At 40.7% G+C, this 19010-nt stretch overlaps 1 protein-coding gene across 29 annotated transcripts in view; it reads right to left on the bottom strand.

Annotated features, from left to right (window-relative positions):
* Positions 1-19010, bottom strand: part of CACNA1C (calcium voltage-gated channel subunit alpha1 C) — a 487583-nt gene that overhangs the window by 193445 nt on the left and 275128 nt on the right. For 28 of the 29 annotated variants that reach the window (XM_087765448.1, XM_087765421.1, XM_087765445.1 and 25 more), the window contains exons 4-5: positions 12032-12171; positions 4161-4300 (exon numbers count right to left, since the gene is read on the bottom strand). In XM_087765448.1, coding sequence (XP_087621574.1) covers positions 4161-4300; positions 12032-12171 — 280 coding nt within the window. Of the gene's footprint in view, positions 1-4160; positions 4301-12031; positions 12172-12285; positions 12375-19010 lie in introns of those variants that run through there. The other variant, XM_087765447.1, reaches the window with a different exon arrangement.

The raw sequence follows: 19010 nt of genomic DNA, 5'->3' as shown, positions 1-19010 counted from the left end.
ATGCCTAATTTTCGAAAGTGACTTACCACTGTGAAACCTAAATCATCTATGTGCTTTTGAAAATATTCACCATTAATTTACAAGTTAATGCCAGGCTAAACAAACTGGGAGTGGATAATTTTTCCAGCAGCAGTATAACTTTAAAAAAAGTTAGAAATAATTAAAAAAAAAGTTTGCTTAATTATCCCATTTAAATTTTGTTTTGTTCACAAAGCAACTGTCAGCACTGGAATGAGAGCTATGGGAAGTATCTAACCTACTGCTCTGCCATGCACCTCACACAGTCACAACAAAAACTGTACTTCTCACTATAAAAAAAGTTTTCAAGAAAGGAACTCAAACTACTTTTTGTTTGGTTTTGTTGTCGTTGTTTTTTTTTAAAAAAACCAATCAATCCCTATTGCACTGCTTGGAAATGTAGAAATACTTAACACCAATTTTTGAAGGTGTAATGGGAACCCAAAGATATTAAATTCAGTGCCTTTGAAGGCTTCTCCCATGACACTATGATTGCTTTTGCGACATGGGTAAAAAATGTCTGTCTCATCTTTTAAACAAGATGTCTCCCTCCTTCCTTATGACAAGTGGTCTTGTGAATGTCCATATAACCACAAAGAATAAAAGTATCATCTGTTCTCTTAAAGATTATGAAATATTTACTTGCCCATGACGGTCATCCAGACGTAGTCTTCAGGCTTTGCTGAATTCATGACCTCAAACCCTTTTGGTTTTAGGATGCACTAAAGTAATTTTGGGGCTGGGACAGTTTGATCCTAACAAAGACTGTCAAAGGTACCTTTGCTTGTCTGCCTGTGGGTGAACCAACTTTGCTTGCAGATGAATCACTTTCTGTGCTGAACAGTCCCTGAATTCTTCGCTACACAGCTGAGACGTTTTCTGGCAAAAGACAGCCAAGTCCCAGGAACTAAGCATGGATGGGACTTACAAAAAAGGGATTCTCAGCTCTGAGGCTAACGTCCTCTATCCATCTATTTGAAACTTTCAGATACTCGTGTTGGCCCAGGTATCTAGCACTGGAGGCCAATATGAGACATATAGAATTAGAAGGCCACTTCTGAAAGTGTTAAACCTTGAACTTCAGTCCCTATCTGCAAAATGCAGACACTAGTAATTTACTTTAGATGGCAATTCATATGTTTTCCCCTACTTCTAATCATACTTATGTGGAAACTCTCTGTATTCTGAAACAGGTCTTTCAATGCTCAAACCTGTATACAAAAGATGTCCCTTTTAAATTGGATTATTTTCTATGGATTGAGCCAGAGGGAAAAAAAACCCACGCAAACTCCTTTTGACTCAGAAAAAATTATTCCATGCTGCAAGCCAATCTCCCCACCTCAGACAACCTATTTCCCAACCCAATCCTGAGGAGTTTAAGATTTGCGTACAAAAATTCACCATGTGCTTCATAAATTTGGTTTATAAGAATTATTGTGCTTTACACTTGTCTTTTTTTCCAAATAGTGGTAGTTAGATCTGGACCTCAAGCCAAGCAGCAGATGTTGGGCTTTCCATGCAGAAGGCGGCTGCCAATGACCCAGAGGATCCCCTTTTACTAATGAAATGCCGCTTCCATATACTTACAGAGTCTGTTGAGAGAGAAGAAGAAGAAGTGCATGTAACATTTATGTAATTTTAGGACAAATCTGTGTGGGTCATCTCCTCACAGACAAAAGTCTGCTACATTTTGGAAGGGGAAGGAAGCAAAAGGCATTTTTTTATGGATGGCAAAACACAGCCAATGCAATGTTGGTAACTCATCCACGGGTGTTTATAATGTCTCAAGGACAGAACTTGAATGAGATGCAGAGATTTGACTTCTAAACCTCTGCACTAACTTATTATGTAATAATGTAGTCCTGTAATGTACTATTTAGACAATCTTCTCTAAAAGGCCTCATGAGAAAAGTTACGCTCTAATACATATGGATGTGATAACATCTATCTAGGCTAATCAACAGGCAGTTGTACAATTTAAAAATGCACAGTGAAGATTAAAGCTGTATTAGCTACAGACCTCAGGAGGCTTTCTGAAAGCCACACAAGCCCCAAAGAAGCCTGGTTCAATAAATATGTCCCTGGTCAAAACCATAAAATCTAATAGAGAATGTTTGTCAGGTCCAGTTGATGGTTTGCCTGCTTCACACTAGACTGGCATTTCATTGCCTAGACCAAATATTCGATAGCATGCACCAGGCTCCCTTGCTCTGTTCTGGTGCAAATTAATTAATTCTCTTGATAAGAAAACCCACAAATGGATGATTAGATAGTCTACACTGGGATCGAGATCATATATGCATATGGGTATGAACTGTGTCACATTTGGCTCCCTCAGCTTCCTCTGGTCCTCTAAGAGCACTTGTCAAGAGACTTGAACAGCAGTAACAAAATCCCTTTGTCTTGGGGAACACATGTTGCTCTCCAAAACAGCAAGAACTATAAGCACAGTTAAGCTCAGCCTATGTCAGAACAATTCTCGGAATACGTCCCAGAGTAAGCAGCATCTCACCAAGAATGCTCCAGTTCATAGATGTTGAAACTCAAGTGCCTTCCCCTTACCGTACAGTGGGCACGCAACTAGAAAGCACCAAAAGACTTAGATCAGAGAAGGACTAGGAAAGAACAACAAAACATTAATTTACAGCCAGGAATTAAGTGGGCGCCAGTGCAGACTGAAGACCACAGATAGAATACACTTCATGAGAAAAATCTGGCCAAAAGCAGAGCTGCATTCTGAATGGACTGAAGGTATCGCACGGTACATGATTGTCTGCATGAATCAGCCCATGCAGTAATCCCAAATAGAGGTGGCATAAATAGTAGATGTTAGTTCTGTATCAGAGGGGAAGGTCCTTAGTTGCCTAATAGATAGCATTTACTTTTCAATATTTCCTACTCACCCACTGATGCCCAAAGTAACCCCAAGCTGGGCACAAGCTGAGGCCTTGCAGACAGGTTACCAAGCATGGCTTTTTGTGAGACCAAATAGTAGTGCTGTCAATTGTCTCAGTATTTTTTGCTTTTAGCAGTGCTTCAGCTCCTCCCACAAAGATTCTTACCTCTCATTTCAAAAGTTTCTACCCTTTATGGTTGTGGAGAAAAGCCTGCAAACATGACTTTAATATAACCTACTGGGTCAGAAAACAAGCCAAAGAAAAAGAACCTCACACTTTTTTTCCCTAACAAATAAATCATTATTTTGAAGATTATCTCAGAGAGTTTATGGTAACTTGACTCAAGGTTTTTGAATGACTAAGGTTAGAAGTACTTTAAGGTATCAAACTAGCAAGCTCCCCAAATAAAAATAAACAAAGCTCTCTCCACAGCTATTCTGGAGAAGATTAACTCCTTTCCTGCTAACTACATCTCTCATTGCTATAAACGCGGAAAGCAATGACAGCTTTCAACTAACCCTCTGTCCAAAAGGCCAATATATCCCATCTATAAAAAACTCTCAGGCCAAATGATATAATCCTCTCACACTGTGATGTGCGTATTCCACCATCACATTAGAATTACCAGACTTCCAGTTACTCATACCTTCATTGTAAATAAGAAAATGGATGTTAGACTATCAAAAGCTGCTTGAGGACTTTCTCAGAGGCATTACAAATAATTTAAACAAATAAGATTAACAGAGAACATGACTGTGTCGTTGCCCTATGTCCTGGTGGTTCTTAATTGTTCCCAGCGCTCTTGATCAGAACATCACATGCAAAGAGGAAAATGCAATTTTAATGAAAAAGCTCCTCTTCCTCCAAAATCAACACAAATGACCATACAGCATTTCCATCAAGGTCAAGTATTTATAATACCAACAATGCACTGTGACTTCACAATTATTTAAAGGATCTTTTGCTTGAAATAATGAAAATCTTGGATCTCCCACTGTCATTGTTACAAAGGTTGCACAATCAGATTGAGGTACCATGAAACTTTCACTGCCCTTCAGCTCTAGTTTGGTCATCCTTTGATTAATATCACATTTATCATGAATCTACATTAATTTGAAAAAAGGCCTCCCACACACACCAAAAATAATCTGCATCATGCTCCATCTTCAAAACTGTTACACAAATTACTGCTGTCCCACGTCACACCACAGACATACATAAAAGAAAAACAATGACATTACTTACTAGGAACTCCAGACACCAGCCGTAACGGACGTAATACTCGGAAAGCCCGCAGTGCTTTAACATCAAATCCGGCACCTTTTCCTCCTATTGAATTCCCCCCATCTGCTTTGGTTGCTTGTTCTAAAATTGCACTAAAAAGCCTGCAAAAAGAAAGAGGAAACAATCTGTAGGCAGACAGCAAGGCTTGGGCTAAACAGGAACAGAGATCATCATCATCATAGCACCCAAACTATCTCACAGACCTGTGAAGAGTGTCACATATCTCAGTCGACATTCGCATATGGTGGAGGAGAGACAGACTCTTCCCATATGCAATAGCCTAATGGCGATGTCTGTATCATTTGCAAAACACTTGTTTCTGGAGCAGACTTAAACATGACATGCTCCTCCTTCAGCCTCATGGCTCCTTGCAGCCAGCTATAGACTACCCCAGCGACCAGTCTGCCTGGTGGCACATGGAGGGGCGCTCCCTGCCCTGCGCCCTGGGGCATGCCAGGTGCTTCAAAATGGCCATTCTGGCAATGCCTTGTGCTGAATTTAAAGGATCACCAACAGCAGAGCACGTGAATCAGATTTTGAAGGCAGTCTCCAGGCTGTCCTTACCAGACACTCTGGACATACTCAGTGGGAGTTGAGTGGAAAGGCAAGAAAGCACAAATTTTAGGTTTTGCCCTTTCTGCTGCCAATACCTTGCTATCTTTCTTAACCAACAATCCACCCTGGGGAAAAAATCATCATCCATAATTAATCCAGTCATTAATTATGTCACCTATTTTTACGAGGACTTAAGATTCACCAAGGTCACTGCAGGTAGAACTTGGTGTAAAACTCAGGGATCCTTCAAGGTGCAAAGTTTTAGGTAAGGGAGCATGCTCAGATTATCTGCTTGTGTATCCATTTCTAAATCCCCTGATGCATTGGCTAGGGAAAGCACAAAACTGTAGGAGTCTTATTATTAGAACGTTTCATTATACCAGTCTTAATGTTTTATCCTGGCTAGTAGGAGTAGCTGCTTTAAGGAGAAGACGTCTCACTTTGAAAAGGCAGAGCAAGGCAGAAAAGACAATTTTCTTCTGTGAAAGAGCTGAAGGCTCATCCTATGTGTTAACAAGAACTTCATTTAATAAATTAGCTTTCAGGAAACAGCTTCCATTTTTCTGGTAAAACATTAGTACCTTTGGGGGAGGATGGATTCCTCATGAATTTGCTAATGACATTGCTTTCAGCCTTGAAATCATCAGCTTGAACCCAGCCAAATTCAGTAGACATTAAAAGCTGTTCCAGTCTAAATGGATGTTTGGTGCTCTGTAGAAAAAGCTTGCCTGCGAGTAGCAGAGACCTCGTGGCTCATAGCATGCCATGGAGGTACCAGAGGTAACTTTAAAGGAGCTGCCTAGGATGCCAGAAACAGCCTCGTTGGAGTGGCCTGGATTCAGCACTGATTTCTCTCTCAAACTTTGCAGTCTGCAGTGCCTCTGTCAGGATCTCCTCTATGCGCCCTGACTGCCATATTCCACAGAGAGCCCCCAAACCGCATCTCAAGCAGAGACTGAGCTGCCTGATTGCTTTACGAGGAGCTCCAATCCCTGTAGTCTGTGGTTAAAACTTACTGATAGGGCCACAAACATAGGGAGCTTGCCCTGGACAGAAAAAAGAGGATTCATTTACTGAAGCGTCTAAGCCAACACATTTCTCCATCACTAAATCCACACAAAAACGTGGATTAGGGAAGTGCAAATGCAAAATTAGTTTCTTAAGTGTTTGGGTTTTTGTTTTTTGTTGTTTTTTGTGGTTTTTTTTTTTTTTATTTCATATAAAGTCTTATAAAACTTGTCAGCTGTGCCTGAGGAACTCCTAACTGGTTCTATGGAAAGCCTCAACTTCAAGCACTGCAGAAAGATTTAACAACTAGGTAACAAGCGTGGGAAATACTGTGTGTGGGGAGGTTGGATGCTGAGTTTGTAGGTGTTGCAGACTGAGAAGCAGGATGCAGAGAAGACAAAAACAGAGCCTATGAGAAACACTGCGTTGACTACAGATACCACAGAGAGAGATAAACAAGGGCTGATGAAAAGAACATGAATTACTGGAATGTATGTATTTCTTGAGCTGTGTACACAAATTATACAGTTGCAATTTTCTGCTGGTCTTCAAAATAGAAACACTGTAGGTCAAATTTGGCCTAATGTATTTCCAGTAAGCTAGTGATAAAGCTCTAGAAATGTACTCTGTTTCTTATTCAAACACTTCTATCTTCCTAGTCAACGGAATTCCCATACCAGATGATGAGTGACATACCTATACAACAGTCCCAGTCTCCTGGGATCCTCTGGAGGAAAAAGAATTCACTGCAAAAGGTTTCTTATGCTATTTTTCAGCTCTCTTGCAACACTGAAGACAAGAAATCTCAAGGAACTCTGAGTCAGCAATTGTGCAAAACTGAGAGTCCGTTCTCCTGGTCCCCATCATCACGGGCCCCATATTTTACCAAACAGCAGCTCGTGGCAGCTGGCACCAAGGGCGTTTCTCCCACCTCTTATGCAATGAGCAACCCATGGGCTGCTCTAGAATTCTGCTTTTTAAGAAAAGCTAAATGTGCTAAATTAATTCAGGAGGAGCAGAAACACAACCAGTAGGACAGCTCGCTCCACTGGAGCTAGAACCTGCCTTCCCAGACTTATGCAGCTCCACTGCAGGCCAGATGGCCCTGTTTGTGTGCTCCGGTGTTGACGTGCTAAACGTGCTGTCTTGAGGTACCCCCAGTCATCTGCCTACTATACTTCAGGAATAATTTGCAGTAATTCCTGCTGCTCTTCATTTAAAAACCTACATTTAAACTTGAATTACATTACTCCTGCTAATCCTGCTTTAACGTATTTACTCCATGCTTAATATCTCCCTCTGTACTAATCCTGCTTTTTACTAATGCAATACTACTTTTTATATATCTCATTTATTTCATTCTCTTTCCCTTTTGTATTGGGACCTAGACCAATATGGCCTAATGAATCTCTACTCCACTCTTCAAATTTATAGTACATCTTGCCAATCCTACTTCATTGTCCCTATCACCTCCTGAGTTAGGGCACGGACAGACATCTATGACTCAGAGGCTACAACTATCACATGCTTTTTTGGCTGTAACTCATTATGATGCAGAGGGGAGGAAAAAAAAATAAAATAATAAAATGTCCTGTTCAGAAATAGCACCAATGATAAGACACAGAAGAAAGGTAAGGCTTCTGTCAGCTCCTTCCAGTATCCTCTATTAAGAAAAAAAAACACAACCCATATAGAATTTGTAGTTTCTATGAGCTCTATAGACTCATTCTAATTTTTCAGCTAATTGTTTTCCAATTCTAAAAGAAATAGATAGATGTTAAGCTACTGATATAAAACAGGAGGCCAGAGTCCTTCTACCCTGTATTTACATGGGAAAATCTGCTCTTTCATGAAAACCTCTGGGAAAAGCTTACAGTAGGTATGGTGGAGCAAGGTGCAGTTCTTTCCTTCTCTTCTCAGTAGGTGAGTTAGCTGAAATGCACACTTCAAGCGTGGTGTGAGAGAACACTCTGCTGACGGAGAAACCAAAGTTTGCATGGCATAAAAATGCAAGAGGGCTAATCTCTTGTGGCCACTGAAAATCTCACCATTTCAAAAAAAAAATAAAATACAGAAATCAATCTTATTTCCTTCCAGCTAACTACTTTCTGCCAGCCTAAATTCATGCCCCATTTTCATTTGGATATAGTACTTTCCACTGACAAAGCACAATTAACAGCATCTTGATTTCTGAATTTCAATTGTGACATGATTGCACCTAAACTAAATTCATTTGACACACATGAACTGTAAAGTAGAAAATAAATTTCTATCACACACATGCATGTATGGACACACTCCACTTTTTTTTTTTTTAATTTTTATTTACCTGTGAAGTATGAAGCTAGCCTCACTGTTTTTCTTTCTTATATTTTTCTGTTTCCCTTTTGACATCTGAAATATCAAAAAGGTTTTCACTTTGCTAGATGGCCACAACAGCGTGATAAGGCTGTAACCTGCTCTACAGCTCTTCATCTCTTCCTCTGTGGGAAGGGCACACTGATTTTTATAGCATAAAAAAAGAACTTGTCAAGGGCCTCCAGAACACAAAGAGAAAACAGAAGACTTGGTATTTCTAAGGCCAAGAATCAGCAGAAAAACACAGCTGACAGAATCCTCATAGGTATAAAGAAATAATAAAGTACAATGATTTTTTTCACGATGTTTTATAGTTCATCTATGATTTGTGAGTGTGAAAATGTTTGGGTCTGCCCTTTAGAGACTCCCCACAGGTCTTCAGAAAGACATTCACTGTGACCACATTTTCCAGTCTGCTCTGAATTTCAGATCCTTTCCAAATACCTTCACTGCTTACCTTCCCAAGTAAGACTGCCTTTCAAATTACAAAACCTTTTTTTCTGGCAGAAGCTATGGGTCCTTGGAGAATGACTGTGCTTGGCAGACAAACCACAGCATTGCCAGGAAAGACAGACGTTCTTCTAGCACAACATTGTCAAGTTAGTCTTCTCTCAAGAGAAATTTCCTCCAACAGCCTAATATTAAAGGACATCACTGTTATACCTGAAAGTTTTAACGTTTTCCAAAAGAGGAACAGTAGAACTAATCGTTACTGTTTGTGGGTTGTGCCTCATTAGGCAGCTTAGGGGTGTGATCTCTACACTTAACTAATAATGTTCTTATCCACAGATCCTCTGATTGATACCCACACACAGACATTTTTCTTTAAAGCAGCATTTAATGGTGTGTGCTATAGCAGGGTCATAGGCTATTTAAAGATAAGCTAGAATCAAGCTTTAAAAGACTTAGCTGATGAATAAGCAGATCTCCCACAGCGCAAGAACGATAAACTGTTACAAGCTTACAGGTCTAAAGTGCATCCTTTCTCCAGAAAACATAGCAGTTGTGATCAGTGCTCCCCTCTGCTGCTGCTGCTGCGTATTCCTGTCGCCTTGTTAGAACCACTGACTAAGGTCCTTTTGGATACCAGGGGACCTATCTTCAGAAGGCAGGGGAAAGCGTACAGGCACATTTTTATAAAAAATTTTTATAAAAACTGAGACTTCCCTCTAGAATTTATGCTTGCTCCTACACATGTTCCTTTTCCTCTTTCTCTACTGACTTGTATATTTTAACATAAAGGAAGACAGTTGTGGTGTATTATCTCTTCAAGATATATGTGGTAAGCAGTGTATACTAGGTGGATTTAGAGACAAACACAGGATCTAAAACCTGTCTTATTTTTGCTCCTTTAACTTCCAATAGTACTTAAACAAATACTTCCCACCTATCCTTTCTATTTTTTGTAGCAAGGACAATCATTGAAAATGAAGATGATTCCTAAGGCAGAACAATCACGAATGGCAGTTACCACAGTCGTTTTGGGACTTGATGCTTCCAGTATGAGTCCCACACCATCCTTTGCCCCACATACCAAATAAATCCCCTCTTCCTAGTGCTATAGCTGTGTCCAAACTACTCACTTTCCCCAATAGCTCCATCAATAGGCAGAAAAAGGCACCACAAGGAAATGTTGTTACCAGCACTTGCTTTCTTCCTCCTCTCTCTCTCTTTAAAATTTATTTTAAATCTTTTCCATGGGACTTCCTCCCTGGCAAAATATTAAAATACACTGAAATTTAAACATAATGCCATTGAGAAGTTTCAGACAGCCCCTAGGAAAAGAAGACAGGGCAGAACAGGAACAGATGGTATCGCCACGTAGATTTTGCAGAGGGGTCGTGGAGAGAAAAAGCAGTGCACCAGCCTAGGCTGTGGTACTGTACGAGTGTGTTTAAACAGATAAACATCAAAGGAACCCATCTGGCCTTGAAGTGGAATCTGTCACTTGAGATTGTTACTATTTAACAGAGACCTTGGGGTCTTGGCCATGTTTATTATACTCATGTAATCCCTCCCCAGTTACATTTTTTGTTCCCCATCCAGTGACTAAGAGCTGCTGGAGGCAAGAGCAGATAGAAGAGCTGAGAACTGCAGCTTCGGTCAATGGCAAGGGAATTAACTTCAGTCTGAACATCATCTTGCTGATTAACTGCCCTAGTAGGAAAATTAAAAAGGACTGTACTTACACTCGATATAATGCTGCCCTGTGATTTCTGGAGCCCTGCTCTTTCGCATTCCAATGGAAGAACAAGAGGTAACGTGTCCTCTCTGTGAAAAGTCTCTTTCTCATAAAAATGAAAAGGGAATAATCACATTCACAGGACTTTTGTTCTCCGATCTTTCTTCAACTTAAGTAGCAGCTCCTAACACCATGTGAGATATCCAAGGGCATTCAAAGGCAGAACCAGATACAGAATTGGACATCAATGCCAGGGGAGGGGTTGGGGATTTGCCAATTTCCAATTAATAATTTGCTGTGGGTAGGAATGAAGGAGAAAGACAATTGGGCACTGCCATAAGAAGAACCATTATGCCCACGTGGAGGCAGAGGTCTGGGGACTAAGAATAAGTTCCAGCTTGTCCTCCCTCCCCCTTACTGGGAATTCTCCTTCCACCCACTTTTCCCCATGATGATGGAAAGTGGGAGGGATTGGGTAGCACACAGCAGTATGCTGACATAATTTTTTGGGACCACCACAAAAATGGTTAAGAAGCTAGATGGACTTTGTTTGGGGGCAGAAATTATGATGGGGTTGATGACTGAAAGTGTCCTTTTTGATGTTTTCCCTAGGAGCTGACGTAGGGTTTCCTTGGTAAAGAGGTGAAAAGACTGCAAGTTTTTGTGGGCGATGAAACTCTTTAACAATGGAGTGGTGGGAGGATGGGACAAATTACTCAGGTGAAGAAACACTTGTTCTCTTTGTCTTCAGGGGCAGTTTATCCTTAACCTCTTCCCTTCAACAACCACAATTCAAACCCTTTGCTTATCTCTTACCCTCAGGTAGAAAAAGCAGAAGGTGTTTTATTTTGCTTTTATTTGAATAAATTAAATACCAAGCTTGAAAAATACAGAGAAGAGTAACAAGATTAGAAAGGTTGCAGCTCAAAGTGGCAATTTGATGTACAATATTAAAATTAGTCTTTACAAAGGTTAAAACATTAAAAGGGTCATCATCAAAAGCGTTGAAATCACCAGCAGAAGAGTGCAATTGAACTGAAGAACTTATTTTGGTTTGTAAGTATGAAAACCTGGGATTTAAATTTTTCATCCATCTTTAAGAATACGAAAAATCAGTAAAAGTTCACAAGATGGCAGAATTTATTTGTCATCCAACTTTAATCTTAATTAAAGGATCCCACCTAGATGTTCTTTTTTAATATTCATACAGATTTACAAACAAAGGGATTTTCTTCCAGTTAAGCGTATTCAGGCATTTGACTTTGTCCAATAGCTTTGCACTACTTCCTCTTTTTATCTCTGTTCCCAAAGAACAGTTTAGTTTCCATGTCTTGCAAACCACTAAGAGCCTTGGAAAAAGCTAAGTAACAAGGGATACCAGACAGAAAACATGCATCAACTGATTGTCAATCCTTAATATTGACCTCAAGGTAAATCGCTGCTACACACCTGAATGAATCAAGCATGAATCAAGTTATACCTGCAGAAGACCAGTGAGTTAACTGTATTTTCAGACTACACAGTAATACTTGGTAAAACACATGGAGTCTGTAGGGGTCTAACACAGGAGGGACAAACGGTGGGGTGGTGGCAGGAGAAACACGATGGACAGCAACCTCTAACATCACCCATAAGTAATGTACCAAGCATTCACCCACCCTCGTGCTCCCAAAGTTTCCCAGTGTCCCCACGTGTGCAGTGTCCTCAAAGACAAAGTGTTGGTACTTACCCTACTACCACAATTATAAAATCTAGTAAATTCCAGCCATTGCGGAGGTAAGCGTTGGGGTGAAAGAGAAGTCCATATGCTATTACTTTTAAAAATGCTTCCACTGTAAAAATTATGAGAAAGAGATATTCCACTCGTTCCTGTGGAAGATAAGAGAACAAGAGAAACAATGGTTAGCATAAGTGACAAACCATGGATAAGGACGTTTTCTTCTGTCACAGTCCACCCATGCATCCTCCAACTCACTGACTCACCACTTGGGTACGTCTAACATGCAAGGCTTGCCAGAGGGCTTTTCTCCTCATGCTTGCATCGTCTGCAGCCAGTCTGACAGGACAGTGGCAGTAACTTTTGATTAGGCTCTGAAATTTGCTGCCCTTGCCTTAGTAGGGACTGACCACTGCACAGGCCTGTGCAAAGGAGAGGGTCAACAGGCACGTTCTAGCACTCAGCTCTCTACAAAGTACATTGCCAAGTATTGTCAGACATGAGAATGAACTGCATCCAGTCCTTTTCTACCTCTGGAGAAGAAACGTTGCTGGATGCAATGCTGTGGAGAGAAACAGGGAGAAATAAAGGGAGCGGCCCACCCGAAACTGATGCATGTGTCAAACTGTTCCTTCTTTGGGATTCCCTTTTCTGTTGCTGGAGAAAATGTAGGCTGAATATTGGTGAAAAATGATTTACAAATCAGGCCGAGTAATGCTAGAATCTTTTAGTCATTCCATCAGAAATGTACATGTCCCTGTGAAATGCAGGCTGCAACTAAGCATATCCAAACAAAGTCACTTCCAGTGACAGTACAGTCTGATTCAGGACAAGCAAGAATGCTTTTGGAGTCAGCACACAGGCTCACTGTCTCTCATCTCTGAGTTTTTAGCCCCAGTGTGGAAGAATAGTAGTGTTGCAGAAATGGTAGGGACCTCCACTTAAGTAGGAGGGAAACTGCAGCATTAGGTAATCACTACAAAAGTGCTGCGTGGCAAGCTGAGTGGGAAATAAGTACGTGACAACTAGATGACAGCAGAGGGAGACTAGGTCCCTACAAGGTTAAACTACTAAGTTATTAAAAGTTCACACTGAAGAAATAAAAATATGAGATAAATACAAATTAAAACATCCTAGGCATTCCTAGTCATATCTTATAGGGTACCCTGCAAGACAATCAAGCAGGTCACAATTTTTTTTTTCTTTTCAGCTCCAAACTGCAATTGCCCTGGTTCCTCTGTCCAGCTCAATGCACGTATGACTCTTTCATATGATACAAAGTGTGCAGGATTACAAAAAATCATTCCATCATTTAACTCAGCTGCCCATTTGAACCTCTTCCATTCAGCTTCAGGTAATTAACAACTCACAAGCAACCCATTGATCAAAAAAGGCAATTTCCAGTTCGTCTGCATGTTTACATTAACATGTTATTTTACACAACTGAGAAATTCCATCTGACAGTAGCAGGCACATGTTTGTGCTTTAAAATATTGCGGTTTTCACTCAGACAATGCTTTCACAACACCTGCAGTATTATTCCCCAGTGCTTGGTATGGGGAATACCTAAAAAAGAAGTGTCATTCTATAGTTATCTGATCCAGTCGTAAAGCTTTTGAATGTGCCCACAGCACAGAATTTACCCATTGTTGTCCCAGGTGGAAACGGGTCAGCACACTAAGGACTTCCCTCCCTTTGAACTCAGAGAAGGAAACATCAGTATACAATATTAGTGACTACTATGTCCCCAGCTCTACAAATAGTAAGTGAATTATTTTATTTAGCACAGGAATTAGCACATAAGAGCTAACAACCAGGAGTCCAGCCATGGGCTTGGCCGCAGAAAAGAGCTCCATAATGGCTTGCGCACTCCTAGAAGGGACTAACCTGGCAGCCTTTCTCTCTCCACTGCCACTGACAACTGAATGGGTACTAACTGATGTACAAATCATACTAAAACAGACCCAAATGATCAAGCTGTATGCACACACCTGTAAAGTAAGACAAGCTGTCACAAAACTTCTTAAAAAACCAACAACAAAATCATTGTGATAGAAAATCTTTACACAGTGTCTTTCTGATTGCCTTGCACCTTTGTGCTGCCCCATGCTTCTGTCAGCATGGCACAAGCTCAGGTGCCAACCCGCGCGGCAGGCAGATAGCCTGTGGTAGCTCTGCCTGGGAGGCAATGCCCTGCCTCTGAAAGGACAAGGTAAAGACCGTATGGAGGCTGGAGGAAGATGGAAATGGGCTCTGTGGGGGAAGAACATGCCCTGAACTGAGGATGGGAGCAGGCAGCATTGCATGTGGAATGGACGTGGCCTCGCTAGGGATGGATGAACACCTTTTAGGATGGAAACAAAGATTTCTCTAGCTGCAACCCAGTCCACTAATGGGTCTCGCTCCCTGTTTCAGCCAAGGGCTTTCCACAGTTGCGGGCAAGCTCTCTTTCCCTCCTGCAAAAGGGGTCACAGTAGGCCCAAGACCACGCTCTCATTCAGACGACCTTTGAGGTTGCCCTGTGCACTCAATTTATCTGGCATCCCACTCTGTAAACAGAGACATGGGCTCATGGAGAAATGCTGTAGGCCCTAAAAAACAGACTTCCCCCAAGACCTCTCCTGGCAGTCACAGCCACAGCTGAGACAGCTACCAAGGGGATGTTGAGGAGGCTACCCTCTCGTTTAGTAACTCCAGGCCCAATTTGAAACAGACTAGCAGAACAATTGAAGAGGAAGACCTAAAGCTGCTCCTATGCTCAGTGATTTAACAGCAAACACTGTCCTTGACCTCCAGGTGCCCTGGGACAAACACTGCTGCCAGCTGTGCGTCTGGCTTCGTGCTTCTGTGGCCACTGTGCTGTGCTCGGCAGGCCTGCCCAGCCAGAAGAGCCTTTCCACTCCATGAATTTCATTGAAATACTTGTACTAATGCAATCAAAAGTCCAAGAAAGCAAATACTTGAGAAAACTCTGGAATAATTTTTGGTTTTGAAAGATTTAATACTGCACAGAGCAGCCAGTATTTCAACAACTTACAGGTTCCATTTGGTTGGGTTTAGGAGCCCCGTACCTTTTTGCCTCTAAAGAAGCCTATGAGACTAGACTGCTGTTTTCTTATTGTAATAATGCTGCTTGTTGAACCATGTTATTGAGATAATAATATGCCAAAATATTACACACACATGCATATGTACACTTATACATAAATATATGTGTATATACGTATACAACTACAAGCCATTTGAATAAATTCCTTACAATGCTCTGCTTAAGGTGGAAGGATCCATAAAAAATAAAATTCTATAAAAGCCTCTGACATGAACATAAGATACAGAATGCTGAGCAGAGGAGAGAGGTTTTATGATCCTCTCCACTTAAATTAATGATTTCAGGATCTAAAACTGAAGGAAAAATACTGCCAAGATTAAACAGTGCAGCTACTCCAAGACCATTTCAGTAAACTACTCCTGGTTACACTTGAGAAGAATTTGAAAAGCCTACTAATTAGTGTTCCCTTTTCTCTTTATATTATAAAACTCAAGAGCTGTTATGAACACAGCATAACTGAGTAATGACGTAGCATAACTGGGCTCGCAGGAACCTGGGTGGAAGTCCCAGTTCTGATGCCACCCTGCCTGGTGAACTCACAGATGTGACTCAACCACCCCCTGCCTCAGGTTAGAAATGAGAGGACCACCTGTTGCCCTCAGCAGCTGCAAAACGATTAATTTGCCTCTTCTAAATGGGCTTCTACACTTCTGGCTGCTCATTTGAAGCTTTGCTCTCACAGGTAAGGCAGACTGGGCCCAGTGTTTCAAGCTCCCAAGGGACATAGGACTGTGAAGTATCCATAACCCCTACTCTTCTGAGAAGCCCATTTGGTGCCTTTTTAAAAGAAACCAAGCTAGGCAAATATTGGCATTTCTCTTTGAGAGAGCTCCATGCTGACACGGAGGGAGGGAGATGCCTGCTACCTTTGTGGGAAGGAAAGGAGATAGCAACAGCATTGCCCCTTGAAACACAAATTCAAACCACAGCATCAAAAGAGAGGGAACATATTTTTGAGCTGTTAAAAGAGGGAACAGTATTTTTTCATTTGTGTCTTAGAAATGGGAACCATGCTGATGTAGCTGAGAGACATGAAGCGTATCGCAGCTTGCAGAATTACAAAGCAGGAGCTTTCTGCTTGGGCAATAGTGATGAAAATGTTTTGAAAACCAGAGGAAAAAAACCCAACAACATATGAGTGGAAGAAGAGAAAGGACAAAGGTTTTCGAAAACTGACCAGACTGGAGCATACACAGATGTTCTGGGGCTGCTCTACCCCTGTTATTTTTGAGTTGGTTTTGTTTTTCATAGATATAGGACATGAGCATCAGCTGCCCTAGCTGTTGAATTAGCCAGGACTAACATTACCAAGAAACAAAATGTACATCATCTTACTCTTAACAAAGAAACAAACATTAACATACTGTTAAGGGTCTAAGATATATTTCCAAAAGAGGATTACTGTATTAAGTACAAAACCCCTCTAATCCTATTTGCCTTCCGAAGACGTCATAGGTTTGGTTTTGTTTATAATTTTTAAACCGTACCTAATGACAGCCCGGGTTCACAAAAGGAGTCTGAAAACAGGAAATCCAAGCAAATTACTGTAGGGTGCCATAAGGCTTTTCTCCCATCAGGAGAGGAACGAGTGGACCAATGCTGTTTCTGAGAAACGGTCCTCAATGATTCACTGTATCTTGATCCTAGCTCTCCAAACCCCATCCACCCAGCAGCACTACTAGGTTATAACATTTTCTTTGCAAGAGCTACTCAAGGCTCAAATCACAATCAGGTCCTCACCTCTCATACACCCCAGTCTAAAGAGTTTACAATCTAAAATTCAGTCACTACAAGGTTTTCTCAAACTTTGCTGTCTCTCTGTAGATCTTTTATATTTGAAGTAATGTGCAGCAAGCCCTGCACAGCTAGAACCTTTATGAAGCTGCCCGTTTGACTTTAGACCAAGTTACATCAGTGTCTGCATTATTATTCCCTAGTGCTTCCTTAAACATAAGAGAATACATTTCTTCAGTAATGCAAGTACTCAGTAGTCCAAGAAAAACAGCAATATTTTAAGGGCCGCTATCATATAGGATATTTTGGCATTAATTGCATAAATAGGCTATAAAAGATATAAGTCAGAGTGGAAGCACTCAAACTTTTTCCTAGTAGGGAAAACAATCTTTTTCCAATGGGCAATAAGGAGATTAAACTGCAGTGCTGGGAAAGATGGCCCAGAGACTTTATGAAAAAAGGTTCCATGTTGTCGGATTACAAGTTATCATCACATCCGAGATATGGATATCCTCACTGTGTGAATATGCTGACCTGAAGGCTACTGTTAGCATTAATAACTTTGACCTTTGGTAAGGAAGAGCCACACGTGTGCACTTAAAGGATCAATTCAATAAAGCAGATGTTAAGACAGGTTTGTTGACATTGAGTTACTTCTGAACATACTCAGTTACTCAGGATACTTTTTCAGCTAAGTATGCATGAAAATAGTACACAAGCACATGAGAGAATAAAACTTAAAGGAGAAAACATGTTTGGATTCTTTTTCTTTCTTTCTCCTTAAAATTAATGCCATTGCAGAAACAAGTGGCCATATCTATTTATTTGATAAAGAGAAAGGGATGATAACATAGCATGCTGCTGAACATAACTCCATTTGCTGTTACTGCTGGTCATAAAACACCATGTCCCTTCTACCTGTTCCCCAAAAAGAATATTCCCAAAAACTAAGCAAAAGAACACTATCTGATTTTACCTGACAAGGATAAAGTAAGTCCAAAGAAGGAAGTAAGCGACTAGCAATCAACTAAACATAACCCACTGTGCCGGTGAACAGAAATCAGAACAGCTTCTGAAAGGTTAGATTTCCAAATATGATATGATCAGCATTGCCTTCTTTCCACTCCAACCAAAGGCAGTGTCTATATAACATCAGACTTTACAATGAGCAGAGTTAAATTCACATCAAGTGCTGCAGAAATACCACCTTTTAACTAACACGCGTAAATGGGAGATACTCTTGCGTGCAGCTACTTTAAAGGTGTCCAATGCTAGAACAATAAATCAAAGGCAGCATTCTCACTAATTATAAAACAGGAATATAATGCAAGCCAGCCTTTGGTACTTTATGATAATTCATAACACGCCCACGATCCATTTAAAGAACATCCACTGAAATGAATAGAAAAGACATTAATAGTTTTGAATGATTACAGACCTGATGCCCTATATTCATGAGCTCCTTGGCAAATCAACGAATACTTCATACATCACTCTCTTGCGGGATCTGGTCTAAGCTCCTTATTTTTCTTACAGCACTTTGGCACGGATCAAGTTGAATTTATTTATGGGTTCAGTGGAATTACATTTTGTGTCAGAGTCCAATTGTAATACAAAGCCAAGGTACAAGGGGGTCAATCCCCTGTGCTACGTACCTTGTACAAACACACTTTCCCTTTCAGTGAGCCATATGTGCCTTATTCACTGAAACCAAAATACAGATGATGAATGCCATTACTGGTCTGATTTACCATTATTTCACCTACAGTTTTTACTAATGGTAGGTGGAAACACAGTCTTCAGCTATACAGAATACTGTAATTATTAGAAATCCTATGTTTCAGAAAGGGTTGACATGCTACTATCATTTGGACCACAATATGAGAGGAGCACTATGTTGGAACTTTTATACTAGAGAAGATTATGAGCAACTTGATTTAATTTTGAAGACAGCCCTGCTTTGAGTTGGAATTTGGACTAGACAACCCACAGAAGTCCCTTTACAACCTGTATTTTTTCTGTGACTCCATATACATATTTTATCATTCTAAATGCACCTCTAGTCCTCAGAATAATCTAACAAACTCCCTGTTGCCTTTCCATTGCACATCAATGCTTCCCAGCGGGATACCTCATTCTCCACAATAG

This window comes from Nipponia nippon, unplaced genomic scaffold, assembly GCF_047370975.1.
Source record: "Nipponia nippon isolate SJK-2023a ecotype South Korea unplaced genomic scaffold, ASM4737097v1 scaffold_3, whole genome shotgun sequence".
In the NCBI taxonomy this organism is placed as follows: Eukaryota; Metazoa; Chordata; class Aves; order Pelecaniformes; family Threskiornithidae; genus Nipponia; species Nipponia nippon.
The sequence above is the reverse complement of the archived record's forward strand: the minus strand, read 5'-3'. Positions and strand labels throughout refer to the sequence as shown.